Here is a 24,359-nt window from a genome sequence, read left to right on the forward strand (position 1 = left end):
AACTAAGACCTGGTGCAGCCAAAAAAAATAACTAAATAAGTAAATAATGACTTCCATGAGTCTTAAATTGCCTCACCATAAAATGAGAGAATAATATCTAATTTACAGGGTATTGTATGGACAAAATGAGGGAATATTTAAGGCCCCTGACACACTGCCTGCCACGCAGTCCGTGCTTAACACATAGTAGATGAGAAAAAATGGCAGGTAGGTCAATAGCATGGGTGCTTTCTCTATATTAATTCAGTCTTTCTGCAAATAATGTTGCACCAGTCTGATTTTGTAAAGAGCTTAATGAGCCATTATCTGCCTAAGGAATAAATGTCAGTTCTCCATAATGGTATGGTTTCTGCCTGTGAGTCACAGAGGGAGACTTCTGATTTACAGCTGTGAGGTGCTGCCACATTTACTCTGCTCGGGGCTCCATGTGACTTTCTTTTCCAAGTGTCCTTACTCAAGACACATTTCTTGCCTTGGCCTCAATGACCACGTCATTCAGCAGCTCACACAAAGGCTCTTGTACTTGGGGATGTGCTTCTTTAAAGCATTTGCTTGGTCCCAGCTGTCCTGGACGTGGCAGTGGGGAGAGGTTGTCCCTGTGTATATGTAAGGTGGAGAGTTGAAGGGGGGGTGAGTGCAGAGTTTGGCTGCCGTTTCCTCTCCCAGATGCTACTCTCCTGTGGTTGGGGGGGACCGCAGCTGACTGAGCTTTGAATCCCCCCCAAAGGTTTCCCCTTTGAAACCTGGATTCAGGGTTGTTGTGTGTACTTTGCCCTAGGTCTGCACTAGCCAGTCACACATGGCTTTTTTAATTTAAATTAATTAAAATAAAATTTAAAGTTCAGGCCCTCCATCTCAGTAGCCACATTTTGAGTCCTCAGTAGTCATGTGTGACTGTGGCTACAACATTGGGGGGTGCAGACACAGGGTATCTCCATCATCACAGGAAGTTCTGTGGCTGTAGAGCACACATCCCGTAGTATTGTAATTGTTAGCCTGTCTCTGTTGCATTAGACCAGTGAGTCTCAATCCTGGCTTTTCATTAAAATCATCTGAAGAGGGAATTTCCTGGTGGTCCAGTGGGTAGACTCCACACTTTCACTGCCAAGGGCGCAGGTTCAGTCCCTGGTCGGGGAACTAAGATCCCACAACCTGCGCCATGCAACCTAAAAATAAAGTAATAAAATAAAATCACCTGAAGAGCTCTTAGAATACAAAAACAAGGATTCCCCGAGCCCTCACACTCCAAGAGTAGCTCTAGAGTAGGGTCCAGTAGTGGGATTACAAGAGTATTACTCCCCAGGTGACTCTAAATGCAGCTAGAGTTGAGGACTGCATCAGTGGCCTGGGAACTCCTTGATGAGGGCTGTTTCATCTTTGTATTATTTTGTGAATTTGCCAACCTAGTTTATTAGCTTAGCAAATATTTATTGAGCACCTAATTACATGCTACTGTTTTGGGTGTTGGGTATATTAGACAAATCAGACAGAATCTCTGCCTTTATGATAATTTTAACAGTCCTGTGGGAGAGAGAGTGGTTAATCAGATCATCAAGCTGCAAAGTAGCTAGAGTTAGAAACTGGCAAGTACTACGGAGGAAAGCTTGCCGGGTACAAAGAAGAAATCTGATGTAGCTTGAGGAGCATACTAAGGGGAATGTCTCTGGAGGACGTGACATTCATTGGGTGTACATGCTGTACTAAGATAAGCCCATCAAGCCTTTGAGGTAAGTCTACCGTTATCTCCAGTTTATAGATGATGAAGCCGAAGCATAAAGAGCCAGACTATGTTGTCCAGGATGCCACAGCTAGCCAGGAATGGAAGGAGAGCCTAGCTGACTCCAGCTTTGCTCTTTGCGGCGGCTGTGGACGTGTCTTCTACCCGACACTTGGCCAGGGCTCAACAAGCATGGAATGAATTGCCGCTTATCAGCTGGATGGGTCCCCAGGAAGCTTTCTGTCAATGGCTGTTAAATATTCACTAGTCATGAATATTCATGAATGAATCCATCAGATGTACCCTGCCAGCAGTGTAATCCGTGGGATGACTTTGTGGTTCCCAGATAGGGGCCACAATGGCAGGTATCATTCCTGTGCCCTGGAAGTGTGGGGGTAAACTCAGATCTCAGCGACTGCTGGGGCCTGATAGGGTTTCTGCAGTCACCAATGATTGCAGTATACCCAGGTTTTTGATCAGCCGGTGTGGGCAGCACTGTGATATTTAATTCTTAAAAAATAGCAAGATGAGTAAAACAGTGATGTTGCAGATCTTTCCATGACACATGCTCAGTGGAATCCAGGTCATTCCCGTCCAAGGGCTTTTTGGCCTCTTCCAAAGAAGCCACAAGAGGCTGAACCCTGGTATCTGTTTCCCAGTGTGTTTTCATAATTTTCTTGTTTTCTCACAGTGCTTATGACACAAAACCCGTCTGATGTTCTTTAGAAATTTAAGAAGCGTTTCTATATTTCTAGTTTGAGAATACCAACCACCCACCTCCCCAGAATGATTTGAAAGATGGTGGAGAATGGTGAAAGGTCTTTACTCTTAAAATGTATTCATTATTTTTGCACATAAGCTTTGTCAGTTTTAATTAGTAAATGGTATAATAAGAGAAATTTCATTGGAAAAACAAATTATCTCCCTTCAAGCCCTTTAGTTTGAAATGGCTTTGGGAATTTGTCTCTTTCTCTTACTTGTTCCCACTGTGTATGAGGAGATTTTAAAAAACAGAAAAAAAACTGAATTCTGTGAGCTACTTGGATCAAGGGGAAATTTTCCAAGCCATTCAGTTTTCCTGTGTTGTTTCTAAGTTTCGAAGTCTTAACAATATTAAACTGTGAAATATATTGTCATTTAGAAAGTTCTTCTTGGTGAATGTGTTCCTTCCCTCCTTCCTCGTCTCTCCCCCTGATATATGTTTAAAACAGCTAGTAGTTTCTTGAACATCGTAGAGGTTTTAAAGTATGTTGCAATTCTCTGGGACTTTTTCTTTCAAAAGAGGGAGCCTAATTCTCTTTGCCTTGAATGTATGCCAGACTTACAACTCTCCTCTAATGAAGAGAGTGTAATAGCAGTGATGCCGTGTGATTTCCAAGGCCAGTTCATAAAAGAGATGGCTTCCACCTAGGCCCCCACTAACCCCTTCATTTGTTTTGGAGGAAGCCAGCCACCATGTTGTGAGGACACTCAAGCAGCCCTGTGGAGAGAGATCTTCCGCCCAAAAGCACCACTAAAGAGCATCTGCTAGCCCCAAACCTTCAGGTGACTGCAGCCCTAGCTGGCATCTTGCTCTCCGTCTTTGAGTGAGACCTGAGGTCAGAACCGTAGAGGTAGGGCTGGCAGTCATAGGATTTCTGCCCCTGCGAGCAGGGGCATGTGTATGCATGTGGTGGGTCCAGTGTAGGTCAGTGTGTGTCTCTAGAGAAAAAGGAGCTTACTGCATCTCAGTGCTGTTGAAAAAGAAAGCGATACACCCTATACTTCTGTAAAATGGAAGAGTCATGTGGTTCATTGTAAGCATGGGGGTACCAAATTTGTTCTTCTATCAGATGACTTAGTTGAGTTGAATTCGTTAATCTTTTTGAACAGATATACTATTATTATCTAAACACACACACACGTACACTTTTCCTTGGCAGTAAGACCCAGGATATTCCTGCTACTGGGGCTTTTTCTGTGATTGAAAAAATAATAAATTTTTTTGCACAAATCAGAATGTGTGATTTATTACTATATGTGGCTTCCTTAAAATTTATGCCAAGATATATTTTGAATACATTTTAGCTTATTAGTGACACATGGTGCCCATTAGAAATCTCTGTAACATTGTTAGTCTGAAAGTTTGGATTCTTAAATCCTTTAATTTTAGCGAATAAAAAAATGACAGTGGTATGTAATTTGATTACAAGTATATGATATTTCTGAAATACAGCTGGATTGTCATAAATGGTTCCATAGCCTTTTCACGTCAGGAAAGGAAGCCCTTGGCTTTCTCACTGCCTTCTCTTTTATTCCCCTTTCATTTTCAGTTAGAATTACATAGTGAGTGGTTTTACAAGAACATTTGTGTTATTTAAAGCAAAATTGAAGTGTGATGTTCACCCCAAATTTTCATTTTGATAATTTATTTTAAGAAATAGCTCATTGTATATGATGAAATCTAAGATTTTAAAGGTAAAGTGCTAAATTCATCAGTGTACAGGAAGGGAATGTTTTTACATCCAAGTAATTTCGCTTCAGCTACTTTTTTAGTTAACATTTTTTCAAATTTAAAGGTATAGTGTGAAGTGAATTCTAAGTAGAGTTGGTAATTAAGTTTAGAGTCTTAATTGTAATGGTATTTTTAATCCTTTGGTTTTCAGTGGGAAGAAAAGTTTTCTTAACAAGGATGAATAGAGATAAAATAGATTAGAACTTTAATGGAAAGAATGTCAAGAGGTATACAGAGAACATAGTCTGTGTTTAGAAAATTTTCTCCTTTTTGCTGTTTTCCAAGTTTGTGGATGAAAATCTGATCTTTTTTAAAAACAATTTTTGAATTAAAGTGAGCTTGTTATAAATAAGTAAATAAATAAATCTAAGCCATCAGAAGTAGAAGGCTTTAGATAGAAATACTGTAAATACTCTTGGTGGTGGTTGTAGTGATTTAAGCAAAGTCTAAACAAATTACTTTGGGCCTTCAAGGCATTTTGCATTCTTGTGGATCCATCATTACTTCTTAAGAGATGAAAACAAATCAAAATGATGGGTTTCTTCAGAATGGTCAAGGAAGGACGCTTTTCCAAAAGGGGGTATACTTATCCAGGAGAGAGTATTACTTCTCAAATTATGTGGGGATAAAACCAGAGGGATTTTTTCAACTGCCTTTAGAAAATTGAAGTCTCTTTCCAGAATAATCTTATAACTCCAGGCTCTTTGGTAATTGGCAATTTTTGTATTCAAGGCTGAAACACTCTGTGACTTGAAATCAGAGGCTGTCTGGGGCGCGTGTGTGTGTGCGTATGTATGCACTTCCTCCGTTTTGCTGGTCTGGAATGAGTGTTCTCACTTTTAAAATGAATTAATATTTTATAATGTTTGCTTGCAATTTATGGGAGCATGCTTCATGAGAAAGTAACTCATTTTAAATGAAATTGGGAGCACTCATTCCACAACCAGTAGTTTGGGGTTTTCTTAAAGCAAAAATAGTCTGTTAAAGGTGACTATAAAAAACATGTTTCTGTACCTTAATGGTCCAATTTTGATAGAAGTAATAAATTATAGCCACCATTTGTTGAGTGCCTACTATATGCCAGGTGCCTGTTGTCACTTAATCATCTCAACAGTCCTGCATGGAAGACATTATCATCCCCAATTTAGGGGTGAAGGAACCTGGTTTAAATTACTGACACAGCTAGTAAGCTTAAGTTTAAACCTGGCTTACATTACTTAAATTACAGCTCGTCAGTAGCTACAAGTTTTGAAACTTAGTTCTTCATGATCCCAAAGCTGCTGAGCCAGAATTGCCGGATTATTAACTGTCAGAGGTGAGTGCGGACCCGGAATGGGGCACTGAGGATACAGTGGGGCGCAAGACTTGTGGGCACACCGCTCTGGAGTACCTCACATGTGAAGAGAGACAGACGAGTGAAACAAGCAGTAATCCTGTAGCCTGAAAGTGCCAGATGGGCCAGTTAGAAAAGGAGCAGTTTTATTACTTCAGATACAAACTAGAGCTGGAATTTAGGACGACCCAGAAAGTATTACTCCAAGCTCACTCCTATTACTATGTCCTTTGTAATTAGCATGATTTATATATGAACAACAATGCCCTTAAAATAATATATTCTTGGGCTTCCCTGGTGGCGCAGTGGTTGAGAGTCCGCCTGCCGATGCAGGGGACGTGGGTTCGTGCCCCGGTCCGGGAAGATCCCACATGCCGCGGAGTGGCTGGGCCCGTGAGCCATGGCCGCTGAGCCTGCGCATCCGGAGCCTGTGCTCCGCAACAGGAGAGGCCACAGCAGTGAGAGGCCCGCGTACCGCAAAAAAAAAAAAAAAAAAAAATATATATATATATATATATATATTCTCTTACATAGGCTGAACATGCATGCTGCACACCCTCATTAATTTATTGTGGGTTAGTTCAGACAGGTTAGGGATCAAATGCTGATTTAGCTCCTGATTGGTGGCCGGGAACCTGTGGACTGAGAACACTTCAAGCAATTGGTTCTTCATTTCTGAAAATGGAAAGATAGTTTCTACCTCATTGGACTGTTGTGAAGCATAACATGTGTGATTCAGACCCAGTAATGGTGGTGCTGGTGGTTACCTTCATCCTCATCGACTTGAGGCTTTCTGAAATCGTGGGGAGAGATTAGGGACAAACATAGTTTGTCATCTTAGATCCACTACCATGGAGATAAGTGCAAGATGCTTCACCTTGCCCCCCACCCCGCTTCAAGCTTCAGTTTTCTCATTCCTAAAATGGGGCAGTGGTGCCTACTTTGTGAAAATTGGGAAACATATATAAAATATTTAATGCGGTACTGGGACATAGTAATCAGTGATAATTATTATAATTACAGTTAATTGCAAAAAAATTAATCAAAACTGGAAAAGTTTTTAGCCAGTATTTCTTCAGATTATTTATTTATTCTTATATTCTTTTATCTTTCTGAGATTCCAGTAACATTTGTGTTAGATATTGTCACCACAGGTCATTAAGACTCTTATTTGTTTATTTTTGGTCTTTATACTCTTTGTGTTTCAGTTAGGGTAATTTCTACTTACCTGTCTTCAAGTTTACTGCTTCTTTCTTCTGCAGTCTGCTTTTCAGTCTGCTATTAGTCTCACCCAATTAATTTTTTATTTCAATACTGTAGTTTTTAGTCCTTGGATTCCATTTAGTCCTTTTGTAGAATTTTTATCTCCTCTGAAGTTCTTCATCTCTACACCCATTTTGTCCAACTTTTCCTGTAGATTCTTGAATATATTTGTAATGTTTATTTTTGAAGTTGTTACATACTAAATCCAACATCTGGGTGGTCATCTGTGGTTCTGTTTCTCTCTTGACGTTTCTCTCTTGATTTTTGGCTACATGTCTTCTGTTTCTTTGCGTGTCCAGTAGTTTCTGTTTGCATGGTAGACGTGGTGAATTACATGCTATAGAGACGCTGGATTGTTATCTTTCTATGAAGTGTGTTTCTTTTAGTACACAGTGAAGTTGCTGGTGGTCGCCATCACCCTGGTCCTGTAAAAGGCTTTCTTAGGGTGAGTTTATTGTAGTTTTGCTCATACTCCTAGGCTATAGCCCTTAGTCCTGTTCCATTCTCTGGACTCCTACGGCATGGTCCTCTGGAACTTCAGCCCACAGTGTTCACCAAGCCCTGCTAACTTTGTAGGACTTGAATTCCATCCTTTTCTCCGCATTGGGAAGTGGCTGAAAACAGCTGAGTCTAAGGTGCTGTTTTCCATGGGGCTTCTTGGAATAGCATTCATGCATGTGCAGTTCAGGATCAGCCTAAGGGTTTGAAGGGAGAGTATATACAGATGTGCAGGCTCTCCTTTCTCTGACTTCCACCTTTCTAAGATCCCCCCACTCAATTTCCAGCTGCTAACGCAATCCTGACCTCTGACATCTTAGCTCAGTGAGATGCCGCTTTCTGCTGGAGTTCTGTTCTCCTTGCCCAGCATGGACTGAGGTCTGCCAGCAGGAGAAAAGCCAGTTAAAGATGCTCTTCCCCAGAATCGTTCCCTTCCTTGAAGGGTAAAGTATCCCTGCCTGTTTCTTCATGCCTTTGCTTGCTCTCCAGTGGCTTCCAGTGGTTGTTATTTTTTATATTTTGTCCATCGTTTATCAATGTTAATGACGGGAGCATTAGCCTGGTACAAGTTACTCTGTCACGTTATCAACTGCAGGCCTTTAATTATAAAAACTATATATGAGCAATTCATTTATTAAGCACATATTGAGCATATAGCTGGAAGGGATTGACAGAACACTCTTGGCTCACAGGTGGTTACTATGTTTTAGGGCATTTGGACTTTAAATAAATAGATAATGGATGACAGATCATGACAAGTGACTTAAGAGTTGAAGAGTTGAAGGTATACCTTCAACTGAGGTTAGCGGAGTTGAAAATTGGCGTTTCATTTTTCAGTCAAAACTATTAAGTGCCAGAGAGGTGAGTGGGTAATAAGATGAATGGGATAAGTAAAAGGTAATAAAAGTAATAAAAACAAGTGATTTCTGCACTCTTGAGCTTACAGTTTCATTGCAAAGTAAAATATAGTTACCTATAGGCACACTTTATTTGAAGTTAGATTTTAAAGTCTGCATGAATGGAAAGTAACCTGTGGGGTCAAAATAAGCCTTGAAAATCCTTGGATGGCCTGTAAAGTACACTTAAAATATAACATGCAGTGTTTTTGCATAGTATCGGCATTCCTGTAGGAGCCCTTCCCGCTCCAGGGACACATGCTCATTGAGTGGAATGGGGACCCTCCCTCTCTCTTTTTCTTTCAGATCTTCTAAGTTAAATCTCATCAATTAAAGGCACAGATGTGTAACCCCATTTGTGTTTTTCAGTCCTTCTCGCTAAGCCTATTTACTGTTTAAGGATTCAGGTTAATGATTATCTGTAGTTTCTTTTCAGGACTACCTTTCTCCTTTGGACTGACCATTGCAGTTAAGATTCTACAGCCTGCCTATACCTTGCTGCCTCTTTGTTGCAAACTGCATTTTGACCACTTGGATGGTTTATATCTCATACAATTCGGATTGTTTTTTCCTGTATAAAGATATTTCACTTAAACTGTCAGAGTCTGCAGGAAAGCCAGGGTCTTTGGTTTTATTTCTGTGTATGGTATTTTCCCCAGGTTTGCTTAAACCCTCCCTTTTTCATACACGCTCCTCCGACCACCTGGGGCATCACACGTGAAGCAGCTCCATCACGGTTCTTCACATTACACACCATCTTACGGCAGCCATGCTCTGTGATAACCTCCGGAAAGCAGTTGTCCATGAGTTGAATTCCATTTGTGGTTTAGGAGTGGACAAGAATTCTAAAGTGTCTGTTTCCAGGACTGGAGGGACTTTCCAGATGAGTCTTTAACCCGGAAAGATAACTGCTTATTGATTTTTCTGATACCCTGTTTGGGTATGGAAATCAGGCAGGTTGCAGCACTTGGTTCTGAAGTGTTTTTCGTTGGTAATCAATCCTGCAAGACAGAACGCTCAGGGGCTGTCGGAGGATGACTTTGCAGGGACAGTTTGTCGCTTGCATTCACAGGCAACAGAAGGGTATTCTTCCACATCTCAGATAATTGATCTAACATACACTCTTTCTCTGTGGAGACTTGCAGGGGGCTGCTACTTTGGAACACCTGGGGCCGATTTTTTTTAAATGGCATTTTCTATTTGATTTTTTTTTTCCCATATGGAAGTATAATGTGTATTAACCTGTTTGCTGTAGAAAATTCGAACGAGCTAAAAGAAGAAAATACTAATTGGCCATGTTTCTTTTTAAACTCTTTTTTTGTGTGTGCATTCTCAATCACAGACGGCACCCTTAGGCGGCACCCGGCACATGGGTAATTCTGCATACCTCCTCCTCTGCTTTGTCTGCCCTTGGAGTGATGCCTTTTCCAGGAGTTCTGGGATGGAGAGAACAGTCCTGCTGTATTCCTGCTGTGCTGCGTGCACAGTGAGGAGGGGCCACAGGGCAGGAGAGCTGGGATGCGACCTCTGCCCAGGCTAGAAGTAGCTGCACATTTCTTAGCAAGCCCCTTCATTCCTTAGGACCTCATTTTATTATCTAGGAAACAGAAAAGATGATCCCTACCATGTCTGTGTATGAGTTAGTGGTTACAAAATGACATGAAGATTCTTTTGCAGCCTAAAATGCACAATACATACCCTAAGGGGAGTTCATGGGACCCAACAAGTAATGCTTTTCCCCAGTGACTGAAACCAGAGGCCAGCTCAGCCCCCTTGATCTCATCTGTGCACGTGTGCTGCTGCCCTTCCTTCAACTCGCTGGACTCTCTGCACCCGTCCAGGGTAAGAAGCTTTGTCCTTGGATTCAGCTAACATTTCCTCTGTGATTCTGAACTTTCTGGGATCATAGATGCCTTTATAATCGGAGAAAAATGGATCTCCTCCTGAATGAAAAACAAAAACAAAGCTTGCAAGGCAGAATTTTTCAGTCAATTTTAGGGGCTTTTGGAGCCCCTAAATTCCACGTAATTTATTAACCAGGAGGCTAAAGCTCAGAACAACTAACGGATGCACCCAAGGCCACATACATAATGACCTAAGTAATCTTTGTATCTCAGTATGGGTGCTTGATGAAAGTTAATGAATTAACAGTAAAATGTGAAGCCATATTTTTTTTTTGGAGCCATATTTTTAAAGTACATCTTTTTATAAGAACACTTGGCTCCACTGGATGATGGGCACTCATGCTGTGGGAGACTGGAGTAGGAGAGGAATTGCTTGTCTCCTTTCTAGCTTTTTTAGGGGCCAGATCTGAAGTTACCTCAGAAGCCATCAACAAACCAAAGTGTGATGTGTATTCTGGCAGTTAGGAAGCCTCAATAATGGAGCCAGGATAGGGAACATTTCTGCTTCTGCTGTAATGGAGTGATGGTCACGTGCCATTTAAATGCTGAGTAATAGCCTCGTGGAACTCTGCGGGCATCTTTTCTCGGGGTTCTGTTCGTTAATGGATTTGTCAGTGCTGCAGAAATGGGAGTCTGCATGCTGAGTTTACAGATAACAACCCCAGGGGCTGGGGCAGATTCTTGCAGAAGCTTGGCTAGAACTTTGAAAGAAATTCAAATTCAAATTCAAAATGACCGTGACAGATCAGAGTAGTGAATCATCCAAAGTGGTATGGAGAAAAGCAATTTAAAAAAATGTGCACAGGGCTTTCTGTCTCCAAGGATGATACCTTTAATCTTAAGAATAGACCGGTGCAGGGAGTGGGCGTGGGAACAAATGGGAAAACGGAGGCCCAGGGATGTGAAATAACTGCTCACAATCAAGTAGATGTTGTATCTCAGAAAAAAACAGACTCTGGACTCTAAATCCAGGCCTTATCCCCCGATAACACAGCGTCTTGTAAAATTAAAACTGGTTGTTTTCAGGGTCACAGGGTAGATGTTGCTGGCTTTATGGATTGGTGTGGCAAAAGCGATCTGAGCCCCAGTATGACAATGAACAGGAATGGAGGGCAGTGCTTTTTTTTTTTTTTTGTGGTACGCGGGCCTCTCACTGTCGTGGCCTCTCCCGTTGCAGAGCACAGGCTCCGGACGCGCAGGCTCAGCGGCCATGGCTCACGGGCCCAGCCGTTCCGCGGCATGTGGGATCTTCCCGTTCCGGGGCACGAACCAGTGTCCCCTGCACCGGCAGGCAGACTCTCAACCACTGCGCCACCAGGGAAGCCCAGAGGGCAGTGCTTTTAAACTTCACCTGCCTGGTTCTAGACTGAAGATGGTGAGCTCTGGAGAAACCCAAGGCCCCAAGTTAGTCTCTTCTTAACCCCTGGGTACTTGATGGTGCCTTGATGGTAGGCCATTACCTCTTACCTGGAAGGTGCTTTACCCCAAGTTGACTTGTTAACCAACTACTTATTCTTCAGGTTGCTGCTCAGTTACCATCTTATGAAACCTAACCTGCCCCATCCAAGTTTTACCACGTGTTCATCGATTTATCCGATACTGAATGGGTACCTACAACAGGCCATGTTAAATAAGCAATGTATTTTCATACAGCAGAAAGGAAATAAAGTTAGAACTCTTCCTCATGCCATGTGAATACACCCATTGCTGATGGATTGAGTATTTAAATATTAAAAAGAAAATAAAACTGAACTAAATACTAGAAGGTTTAGGACATTAGAACCCTTCTTCCTGCTGTGTGAACAGATGAATTTCATTAGATTAAAGATTTCGATGTTTAGAAAAAATACTGAACGTTAGAAGGGTTTAGGAGTAGAAGCAAGGCAGGAAGCCCAAAAGTCTTTTGTGTAGACTGGTATATTTGACTCTGTGAAATTTCAAAAATTCTGTATGGCAAAGGACACCATACAGAAAGTTAAAAGACTAGTGGGAGGGACTTCCCTGGTGGTCCAGTGGTTGGGAATCTGCGCTCTCGCTGCCAAGGGCCTGGGTTCGATCCCTGGTCAGGGAACTAGGATCCTGCAAACCGTGTGGCACGGCCAAAAAAAAAAAAAAGACAAATGGGAGAAAATACTTGCGACAAAGATTGCCATCCCGTATGCAAGACAGTCTTTTTACAAATAGGGAAAAGACAAGCAATGGGAAACCAGGCGAAGTGTGTAAACAGGCAGAAAAGGAAATGTGAATGGACAAGAAAATTACAAAAAGTTACTCAGGCTTACCATAGTCAAGTTCTTCATATCCACGTGGCAAGAATTAAAAAGAATAACGACAGGGCTTCCCTGGTGGCACAGTGGATAAGAATCTGCCTGTCAATGCAGGGGACATGGGTTCAAGCCCTGCTCTGGGAAGATCCCACAAGCTGCGGAGCAACTAAGCCTGCGAGCCACAACTACTGAGCCCACATGCCACAACTACTGAAGCCTGCAATCTAGAGCCCGTGCTCCACAACAAGAGAAGCCACCGCAATGAGAAGCCCGCGCACCGCAACGAAGAGTAGCCCCCACTCGTTGCAAATAGAGAAAAGCCCGCGCGCAGCAACGAAGACCCAATGCAGCCAAAAATAAATAAATAAATAAATAAATTTTAAAAAAAGAAGAAGAATGACATATATGTGCTGATGAGTTTATAGAGAGCTCCGCCCTTCCATGTGTGCATTGCTGTTGGGGATGTGACTTGCTACAACCAACCTCTTCTGGAAGGAACATGGCAATATTAATTAAAATTTGAAATGTACACCCTATCCCTCGACAGTTCTGCTCTTGTGAATATATCCTTCCAGAGATAAAGTGATAGCACGTAAGAGCTTATGTATAAGAATATTTATTGCAGCACTGGTTTTTGGTGGCAAAAAATTGGAACTGTCTCAGTAGAGGGGTAGTTCTATGAATTGTGGTAGAGTTTATTATGGAATATAATCACAATTAAAATAATTAGATTTAATTGTACTGAATTTCTCTATCTTTATTCAGTAGGAAAAAAGCAAGCCATGGAGTTTTATATGTAATACCACATTTGTTTTTTAATTATTTATTTGTTTGTTTTTTGGCTGTGTTGGGTCTTTGTTGCTGTGCGCGGGCTTCTCACTGCGGTGGCTTCTCTTGTTGCGGAGCACGGGCGCTAGGCGCGCGGGCTTCAGTAGTTGTGGCTTGCGGGCTCAGTAGTTGTGGCTCGCGGGCTCTAGAGCGCAGCCTCAGTAGTTGTGGCGCATGGGCTTAGTTGCTCCGCGGCATGTGGGATCTTCCTGGACCAGGGCTTGAACCCGTGTCCCCTGCATTGGCAGGCGGATTCTTAACCACTGTGCCACCAGGGAAGCCCCACATTTGTTTTTTTAAAAGTGAGAAAAGGGGAGAAATCCTTATTTGTGTATTTTTTAAGCGTAGAGAAAGTTTACACTACAGATTATTAACTTTGCTTGTTTCAAGGAGATGATTGGAGAAAAGGAAAGAAATAATACTTTTTATCTTTATATGTCTCTGTAGTAGTGTATGAATTATTTTTGTAATTTTAAAAACAAATGGAATTAAATTTGTGGAAGTGTGATTTGTGCTACAAAGTATGTGTAGGATAGTATAAAAGAATCACTTGCCCCTCCATGCCAGCACTATAATTTATGACATGTATTACATGGCTTTATTATTGCAGCTGTAGTTCATTGTTTTTTCATCCTTGTCGCATGGCCCATGCTGAGTCTTTTTTGTAGGAAGAAAGAAGACTTGTTCCAGGAAAATTCACTACATGCAGTGAGCATTTTACTGAGCACTAACTATGTGCCAGGCTCACCGCTGAGGACTTGGTGTATAACAACAGATTACACAAGGCTGGGAACCCGCACATTGCAAGAGATTGAGAGTGAATGACAAGCTTGCCTGGGAGGTCACACTTGTTTTTGACCTTGAAAGAGGCAGGCTAGGCCTGGAATTGTGATGGAGCTTGGTGGACTGGGAACTTGGGCTAGGTTGTATGACTATAGTATAATAATACATATATTCAGCTTGTCCTGATGATTTCTCTAAGATCATGAGGGTAAACTGATAAACACAAGCTTCTCTGGATTCTTGGCATGGAAGATAACTTGCATAAAGATCTTGGAAGAGAAGCTAGGCTCCCAGGAAAGAGAATGTAGCAAACTAAGGAAGTGAGACTTGCTTTGGAGTGAGAGATGGTACCTCCCATTTCATGAACAGGCAGCGTAAGCCAGATACACAATGAGGCACATTATAGGGTTTTTTCATCCATTTCACGTAATAACTCTGTCAGGTAGGCATTATTGCAGTTAAGAAAGCAGAGTCAGAGACACTATAGAAATTGCTCTAGATCCGTGGCTGGTAAATGGAAGATCTGGGATTTGACCCACAGTTGTCTTACATATCTTGGAACCCTCCAAAAAATACCATAATATTTGGATTCTCTTTGAATGTCCATCACATCAGAACTTCACCCTGGGTCTCAGGGTGAATGAAAGTAATAAAAGTGAAGATATTTTTAGGGACTTGTATGTACTTGCTAGATGTTATCCATCACAGTTCACGTATGAAGCTGAAGCCTGGAAAAGTTAGGTGCCTTTTCCAAGGTCACACATGGCCAGGCAGGGCCAGAGGGAGATTCAGACCCAGGTCTCTGTTCCACCCAGGACGGTGCCCCTCCACCAGGTGATGCCTCCAGGAACATTAGGTTGGGGCTGCTCTTTAGGAGGGATTTATTATGAGTGTCTTCCAAGCCTTATACTCATTAAACAGAAGTAATCCTTTGTGGTTTTCTCGTGTTCTCTGTTGTTGTTACTGCTGCTGCTGTTCTCCCCAAAGAGCTTTCACAGTAATTATGACATCTTTACCTCTCAGTAATCAGCCTCCAGGAGTAGGCTGGGTGGGTATTATTAGACCTGTTTTCTAGATGAAATTAAAGCCCCTAAGAGCCTTAGTCGCCTGACCAGGGTCGTACGGTAGAGGCTGGAACTAAGACCCAGATTTTCAGGTCCCTCCATCACTTGGCATCTGGCTAAAATTAGAAGACATCTAGGGGCTCCAACACTTAGCCAAGCCTATTGGTTGATAGCATAGGCTTTGGGGAATTCCCTGGCGGTCCAGTGATTAGGACTCAGCACTCTCATTGCCAGGGCCTGGGTTCCATCCCTGGTCTGGGAACTAAAATCCCATAAGCTGCACAGCGTGACCCGGTGGGTAGGAGGGAAGGCACAGGCTCTGCAGTCAGCACGTGTCATCAGCTCTTATTAGCTGTGTGACCTGAGGCGACTTGTTTAACCTCCCTAAACCAGTTTCTGCATATATAAAAACGGGGTAATGTTAGCATGTTCTTGTGAGCATTGAATTCTCAGGAAGAATACCTGACACAGTTCCTGGCACATTAAGTCACCAAAAAATTTAGCTACAATTAATTGTTATTATTGCAGTTAATAACTGTTAACAAGTATTGTTATGATAATTATATCATTGTCATTGTTATGGGCTAGGAGGTCTGATTCCCCTTTCTTTCTTGTTATTTATCATTAAGCCTTTCATGTAGTAGATTCCACATAGGTGTTTGTGGCACACATTCCCGTGTCTGTCAGTGGAAAAGGATGGGTTTGGAATCAAATGAAGTTGGGTCCTAACCTGGCTTCACCATTGTGTTTCCCTTTTCTTATCTGTAAAACAGCTGTCTTGCATTTTAAGGTGTTCTCTGTGATGGATCTCACTACACAGTTGGTTCTTAATAAACGACAGTGTCAGAGAGTCAGCGGTGGGGTTGGCGGGCCAGTTGGGGAGGGTTTGTGAAAGTTTCCCAGTTTGGTAAAGTCTAACAGGGTGACAGGCAGGCTCCCCTCAGAGAAAGGCCTGTTTAATCATTGCTGTGCTTCGGAAAATTCTGAGAAGGGCCTCATTGGGAAATATACAAGGTATTTTTAAAGGGTATTGAACTTTACTGTATTCCCAAGGCACTTGTTATTGCCAGCCGCTAGGAATGTGAACTCTGAGTGGGCGCATTGATTTCAGAGTACTGTTGGAAGCCCCTGCCGCCCGGCCCAGGACGGCCAGCGTGCTGGTGCACCATCGTATTGTCCTTGTCATCGTAGAAATTTATTGAGTCTATCATGTACCATTCAGTATCTTACTTAAACACTGCAGTACCTCTGTGAGGTCAATGCCATTATTATCTCCATTTTACAGGATGGGAATGAGGTTATAAAAAAAGTGAAGTTGCTAGATCAGTGCAATCACAAAGTATAAGTGATGGACCTGGAATTGGAATCTGAGTCTGTCTCACTTTAAGATATGGGGGAAAAGTCCTCAGCTCAGAGGTTAAAAAGCCCTAATTTAAATTCCCTTATTTATGAGCTGTATGGCCTTGGGCACGTTTTTTGTATCTACACAATAAGGGTGATAACAGTACTTATCTCGTAGACTTCTTTTTTTTCTTCAAGATTTCAAGTGAATTAAATTTATTTTGATGACAAGATTCTATGATTATTTGAGAAATTAACGAATACAAAGAAATAAAGGGATGAAGGAAAAGCAATGTAGATGATTGTTTCTGTTATTCATGACTGAATAGCCAACTACCCCAAAACATAGTAGCTTAAAACATCTATTTTATTATCTCCGTGGTTATATACATTGACTGGGCCTATCTGGGTGATTCTCCTGCTGCTAAGCTGCAGTTATGGGAACAGATAACTGGTTGTCTCTTGTCTTTCTTGATAATAGACATACTAACAGATGTGAAGTGATACCTCGTTCTGATTTTGATTTGCATTTCCCTAATGATCAGTGATGTTGAAAACCTTTTAATGTACCTGATGGCTATTTGTATGTCTTCTTCAGAGAAAGTCTATTCAGATTCTTTGCCCATTTTTTAATTGGGTTATTTGGGGTTTTTTTTGCTATTGAGTTGTATGAGTTCCTTTTATCAGATAATAGGTCATAATCTATTAATTTAATAATATAGCTAAAGATTTATAAATTTTTTTTTTTTTTTAATTGCGGTACGCGGGCCTCTCATTGTCGTGGCCTCTCCCGTTGCGGAGCACAGGCTCTGGACGCACAGGCTCAGCGGCCATGGCTCACGGGCCCAGCCGCTCCGCGGCATGTGGGATCTTTCCGGACCGGGACACGAACCCGTGTCCCCTGCGTCGGCAGGCGGACTCTCAACCACTGCGCCACCAGGGAAGCCCTATTTTGTTCTTTTATTAGAACTGAAAAGAGTCACCTAGCTCTTACTGCCTTACACATTGCAATAGTACCCTGAATGCCAGAAATTCCCTACAAATATTGGAAGAGCGTGAGTCTCCATTGTGAATGGGTCAGATTTCTCTCTCACCCTATTTTTTCTTTCCTTTTATTCTATCTCTGTCTTCGCCAGCTTCCCCAGCCCCTACTTTACCAGCTCCCTGAAGTCATCTAGCACTTGGGCGTAGCAAGCATGTTAAAACGGCTCATCTTCCTCACCGAAGTGTCCTGAGCCGAGGAGGCCATTTTCTCCCATGCCTGTGCGGTGCGCCCCCAGCCAGAGCCCCTTATTTCCGCCTCCTCCCCTAACGCCCTGAACTGACATTCCCTTCACATTGCTTACTCTGCTCTGTAATCTGTCCCTCCCTTCTGCCTCTGCCTCCGCCAGGGGCTTGTTTCCTTGCCCTCCGTGCCTTTGAAGACCTGCTTGGTAAACCCTTAATTTTGTACAAAGGGATGCGTGTAGTTATATAATCTGTCGGGTGAATTGTCACTGTTAGCTTTGTAACGCGGTATGTAAGAAAAGACTTAAAACGTGAGACGTACGCCCCTATGTTGTTTGATATTAAACGCACTTCTATATTATAACTAATCATGGGTATAGAGGTAATATTAGCTGATCTCTTAGGCGCACGTGCCACATGCCGGGCACGAGCACCTGATGTTTAACTCCCATCATTTCTCCCCTCAAGAGAATTAGTAGTAGTATTCCAAGATACAGCTCACTAAATTAGCTGCCATATTTTAAAACAGGCGACTACACTAGGAAATTTTATACATGTGTGTATATATAAACGTGATTAATACCTATACACACACACTCTTACGTGTGTGCATATAGTTCTTCGGTTGTGGAATTGGCAAAACATACAGCACCCATGATCTAGCCTGTACGTATCCAGTCTCACCTTTTGCCTCTGTCTCACCACATTTTAGGTTTCACCTGCCCCACAAGCGTACTTCTTCCCTTGCAGAGTTCTGGTAAAGGTTAAATATGATATTGTGAAAAGCATTTGGGTCAGAGAAGGTTCTCAGCCAACTTCCTGTGGCCTCTCTCCCTGTCTTGGCCAAGTCCATCTTATTTTTTGATGAGTCTGTCGTCCCTCATAAAAGGAGAGCTTCTCGTAGTACTTTCTAACCCTACATGGAAATCCAAATTGAGGATAGTGGTTGTGTCTGGGGAAGGAGGGAAGAGACTGGGATTGGGTAGCAGGTGGGAGAGAGAGGACACACTCTGCAGTATTTTATTTCTTAACTGGCCAGTGGGTGCATGGGTGTTTTATTAACTAAAGATTTTGATGTATCATTTGAAATATTTTATAATTTCAAGCAAACGAACACAAAGCCTACCACTTAGGTTTTACCTCCGAGACCCTTCCCTCGAAAGCAGTTGAAATGAACAGGCAGCTGAACCCCTTTTTTGCTGGCCTCCAGAAGCAGGAAAGGGTGGCAGGTGGAGTGGGGTTCTCCGGGGCAGGGTGAGGCCCTTTGGCCTGAGACAGAAGGTATCAGGGTGGGTCCAGCTTATGAGGGACATCAAAGGTGTGCATCCTGCCTGTGCAGCTGATGTAGCCTTTCTTTTGTGTTTCTCTGAGCCGCTTCTCAGAGTGAACCTGGGCAGTAACTGGAGCTGCATTTTTATCTTTTTTAATATCTCAGCCTGAAATGCCGACATCCACTGTAGGCATCATGCATTTTTAATGTGGCAGTGATTAGAAGGTTGCTAGGGCCTCATTTCATTTCATTGGATGCTGTGACGCTTGTTACCTTCGTCGTATTTCGACTTCTTCCTGGGACGTTCCCCAGTCCAGGCTCATACTGTTGCTCCCATGCAGTTATTGAGGGTGTGTTTGAGAGTGCAATATTTTTAAATTATTTGTTGTTCAATTACTGAACAACCTAGGAGACTTAAGAAGTGAATGCTTCTTAAATTCCTGAAAGGGAAATCGACGAATCCAAGTCAGCAGCTCAGTAAAGCTAGCTTCATAAGCCGAGCTCACTGAAACACATGCAGTGGTGTTTGTTGTGTGGGGATGCAGAGGTGAGCCAGAGGGAACCCCTGCCTCTCGTGATCCGGTGGCACGGAAAGAGCTGTACTTACACAAATGTATGATGTAGTGGAAAATACTGCAGTAGAGGTACAGAGAATTACGGGCAAAGAAAGATTATTGCCAACTAAGGGAAGGCTTTGAAAAGAAAGAGCTGTTGTGTGAATTAAGCCCTTAAAGGTATGATTTTGATAGATACTTTTTTGTTCATTTATTTGTTTAATAAATATCCTACACCTACTGTGGGCCTCTGTGTAAATTCATGCTTCCCTGTACTCCACCACAAAGGAAGAGAGCCGTGCAGAGCTGAGCACGGGCATCTGAGATGCTGCCACGTGAAGGTGGTACACACCACCTCCACTCGTATTTCCTTGGTCAGGGCCTTGTTACTTCAGGGTGTGGGGATGTGCACTATCCCTTCCCATAAGCCTGCAAGGGTTGGGAACCTGGATAGCCATGATGAATAGCAGTGTCTGCCCCGAGAGTCACGAGATGAAATGCGCAGTTTACCAGGATCACACTGGGTGCTGTACTGGAAACGGCCTGTAGGGGAGCAAGAGCTGCAACAAAGGAACTTTTGCAGGAAGGTTTGCAGTGATGGAGGCAAGAGATGATGTTGGATAAGGTTGATAGTCATGTGGGTGGTGAGCTGTCAGATTTCAGTAATATTTTTAAAGGTAAAGGCCAGTGGATTGCATCTGGGGTATGAGAAGGAAAAATCAGGTATGACTTGATGGGTTTCAGCCTGAACAACTATAGGAATGTATTTGCCATTAACCCACTGAGATATGGAGGCACTGTAGAAAAAAGAGAGTTGGGGCAGAGCATCAGGGTTTGTTTTTAGCAAGTTAAGACTGAACACTAGGAGATATTGAACAGGCACTTGATATATGTCTGCATTCAGGGTTGGATCTGGGCTGGGAATATCAGTTTGGGAGTTGTCAGCTAATAGAAATTACTTAAAGCCATAAGATTAGGTGAGATCCCATGAGAGTGGGCGTCAGTATAGAAGAATAAAGGCCCAAAGACTTGAGGCCAGGGAGATGAAGAACCAGCAAAGACCATGATGGAGAGGAACAGCCATGAGGTGGGAAGAGTCAAGAGAGTGTGATATCCTGGAAGCCAAGTAGAGAAAGTGTTTTGAGGAAGGAATTATTATTACTTATGGGGCATTCACTCTATTGAGAAACTTTTGTATATTTTTTATCAACTCATCAGCACCACAGTCTTGTAAATATTGGTCTCCATCTCATAGATCAGAAAACCAAAGCTCAGCATGGGGAAATTTATTCACAGATATTGTATTGATACCTTTCACGTGCCAGCTAGGATAATAGCCATGGAAGTTAAAAAACTTAAGGTAGCAAGCTCATAGGTAGCGGAACCAGTCTTGAACTCTAGACTGTCTGATCTACACCTGCACATTTTGCATCAAGAGATGATGTGTGAAAAAGCATTGTATAAATGCTGTTCCTCGGACCTGGGTCTTAGACAAAATTAAAGGAAATTAAGATTAATTGCAGAGAAAGAAACATGTTAGAACACATGGATTTTTCTTTTGCATTCCAAGGTTGATTTTTCTAAGGAGAATTTTCTCCTTGTTTCCTGACAATCATAGTTTCTTAATTGCTTGAAAATGTGATGATAATTTGACCCCTCAGTGTTTGGTGAGTCTGTGGACTAGTTGGGATATAAATGAGCTCAATGCTCTGATAGAAAAAGTGGAAACCGCCTTTGACAGAGTGAGTGAGACCACTCAGCACACTGCTAACCACCTTGTAGACATGTTCAGTAAAGAACTGATGGAGTTTCCTTGCTTTCCTTTTGAGAGTTTCTAGTGATCGATGTTCAGAGTAACTTGTCATTGTGGCAAATAGTAGCTCAGACTCCTTTTTCTTCTTCTTTTCAGATCATGTACAAAATGAAGAAAACTATGCACAAGTTCTTGATAAGTTTGGGAGTAATTTTTTAAGTCGAGACAACCCAGATCTTGGCACCGCTTTTGTCAAGTTTTCTACTCTTACAAAGGAACTGTCCACACTGCTGAAAAATCTGGTAAGCCATTTCATAAAATATATATTTTTTTAATTACAGCCTGATCAAGGTATAGTAAGATCATAAAGAGAACAATATAATAATCTTCTCCCAACACTTGATCCTGAGGTCAAAAAAGAAAAATAAAAGTCTTTTTAGTCCTCGGTATGGAGTCACATTTAAGGAAAATGCCACTGTGAAATGCCTAGAATTTGTACCTCCGGCCCAGCTAATAGCAGGGTAGGTTTTTTGAATCTGAGAGAAACTTGTTAACCTGAACTCTCTTCCACATTCTCCCATTGTTTTGCTTTTGTGTTTGTTTAGATAAGTTTTAGTAACTCTTGCATTTTAATTAGTTGAAAGAGTGATTTTTTTTTTTTGTTTCAAACATACATGTCACCCTTCACTTGTGTGAAGACCAGCATGCATTTTGGTCGCTGATTTACAAATAATTAACCTCTCCCAACTCCCCATATCCTTTTAACACCCTCCCAAGAAAAAAGATTTTAAGATTTGGGGAATCTGTGGTTTCAGAAGTAGATGATGACAAGAAGAATCCCTAAAAATCTGAGACACTGGAGCTGCTGACCTAGGAGCAGACACAGATGGAGGTGGGGGGACCCATTGGGCAGGCAGTGTTGTCTGAGTGTCCCCAAATTGTGCCCATTACCCTCCCTCACCCTCACACTGCGTTCATGTCAAGAAAGGTTCGTTCTGTGTAGCACAGCTACCACACTTGTGTGTGAGTTAATTTAATCAAGTCTCTCTTCCCCTAAGTCCCAAGAGATAGGAGCAGTGGGAGGTTGAAAGATGCCAAAGGAAAAGTATATCATACTTTTGTTGGCTCCTTCCTGAAAGAGAGGAGCTGTTTCCTCCTCTTCCTCTCGCCAGTCTCAGCATTGCATCTTTGCCTCCTTTAAAGATCCAGAACTCAAGCTTAAGATGTCTTGACCCTGGGTCAGTTACTCATATCAAATAGGCATCTGTGGTCTTACGTGAGACTCGTGTCACAAATCTACTTGGTACAAATGGCTGTCTTCCAGATGTGAATACACCCTATTGGAAAATAAAGACTACCTTTCTATAGTAAATTAACCTGGTTATTTGACCAATCAGAATATTCTTTTTTTTTTCTTATCCCACTAGATAAATATATGTATGTGTCTGTCTCCCTGACAATTTAATTCTGTTTGATAGTTTATGCCACTGAATTAGTCTTACACAGTGACAGCTAATCTTAAAGAAAATAAAGGCTGAAAATAGAAATATGTCTTCTTTTCAGAAATTTGAGAAAGGATGGTATTTAACTTAGGGCCTATGTATTCCTACACTTTGGGGTTTATTTGACAAACCCATGATATTTCTGTAAATCTTAGATTATGTGAATCTCTTTGATTCAGATGAGGCCTCCCATTTCTCCTTCCTCTGGGTACTGCCTGCCTTTTTGTGGGTGGCATTGCTCAGAGGTACTATGGTGGGAAGAAAAGAAGTGAAAGAAGATTCTGACAGTTCGCTTCGGTAATAACTGGTAAACGGCTACTAGTGAGGGAGGACGTTCTGTTTTCCCTGAGATGGGCGTTTTCACAGGAATATCTTGCTAACCTTTAGTTTCCAGGAGACCAAATGTATGTGGCTTAAGTCAGTAGCCATCACTTCCACGTTTCCTGGGCCAGTCCATTTCCACACTTCCCTACCCTGTAGGTTCCTTCCGTGTGTAGGGATTCGTGTGTGGATTTCATGCCGTCCACACGAGTCAGTGGCCATTCAAGCATCAGTCGTTGTCTATGTTTGCTTAGCTCTGTATGGAACTACAGAAACAACTGTAGCTACAGAACTAATAACTACGGAAACAACTGGTAGTTACTGAACGCTCTGAGGAACCTGGCAGTGTGCTTTGTGTGGATTTATCATTTAACAATTCACAACAGCCCTGTGGTGGTTTTACCTTTAACCGGGACGTGCGCACTGAGACACACTGAGATTATGTCTGTGACTTGTTCAGGCGCGCTGTCGGTAAGGAGGTGGAGCCCAGCATTCTGTCGCTGCATCCATCGTCTTTCCCAGCCTACTCTGCACTGCCTGGCACCTCGGCTCTGGTTGTCTTCTTTTTTTTTTTTTTTTTTGCGGTACGCGGGCCTCTCACTGTTGTGGCCTGCGGAGCACAGGCTCTGGACGCGCAGGCTCAGCGGCCATGGCTCACGGGCCTAGCCGCTCCGCGGCATGTGGGATCTTCCCGGACCGGGGCACGAACCCACGTCCCCTGCATTGGAAGGCAGACTCTCAACCCCTGCGCCACCAGGGAAGTCCCGTCGGTTGTCTTCTTTCCCTAAACATACCCCAAGCTGCAGGCCTCCTCCTTCCAGAAGTCTAAGAAAGAAAGAAAAGAAATTGCTGGAAGATTTCATTCAATTAATTTAAAAAACAAAAACAAAACCATTTTCCCTTAAAAGAAGGTGGTGGCAGGGAGTCCCCTGGTGGCCTAGTGGTTAGGATTCTGGGCTTTCACTGCCGTGGCCTGGGTTCAGTCCCTGGTTGGGCACCTGAGATACCACAAGCCGTGTGGCCCGGCCAAGAAAAGAGAAGGTGGTGGCATTTCCAATGAGGGAGCAGGTTAGAAGAATCAGTGTGTATTGTAGCTGGTTACTAAGGGAACACTCTTCTGATTGAATAAAGTCAGTCCCAGGAGTTCGTAAGACCCGACAACAGACAGCAGCTTGCTGCTTCCCTTTTCATGTTTTGCCAGGAAAGGGAAGAGCAAACCAGGAAGATTGACGGGGTCACGCCCCGGAGCAGAGGGCGGAGAGGAAGCCAATCCCCTCGGGGAGGGAGGGGTTTCTGAGTCAGTTGCAAGCACCTTCAGGCCCCAGATGAGTTTGGGGGAGCACC

General features: G+C 42.6%; 1 protein-coding gene across 3 annotated transcripts in view; it reads left to right on the plus strand.

The window, feature by feature from the left end:
• Window positions 1–24,359, plus strand: part of ASAP1 (ArfGAP with SH3 domain, ankyrin repeat and PH domain 1) — a 318,997-nt gene that overhangs the window by 169,119 nt on the left and 125,519 nt on the right. For all 3 annotated transcript variants that reach the window (XR_003793517.1, XM_029222664.1, XM_029222666.1), the window contains exon 4: window positions 21,349–21,494. Coding sequence is in view for 2 of the 3 variants with exons in the window: in XM_029222664.1 (XP_029078497.1) it covers window positions 21,349–21,494 (146 nt within the window). In the remaining variant the exon portion in view is untranslated. The remainder of the gene's footprint in view (window positions 1–21,348; window positions 21,495–24,359) is intronic.

This window comes from Monodon monoceros, unplaced genomic scaffold (genome assembly GCF_005190385.1).
Source record: "Monodon monoceros isolate NGI ecotype Baffin Bay Population unplaced genomic scaffold, NGI_Narwhal_1 Super_Scaffold_14, whole genome shotgun sequence".
NCBI classification, from domain to species: Eukaryota; Metazoa; Chordata; class Mammalia; order Artiodactyla; family Monodontidae; genus Monodon; species Monodon monoceros.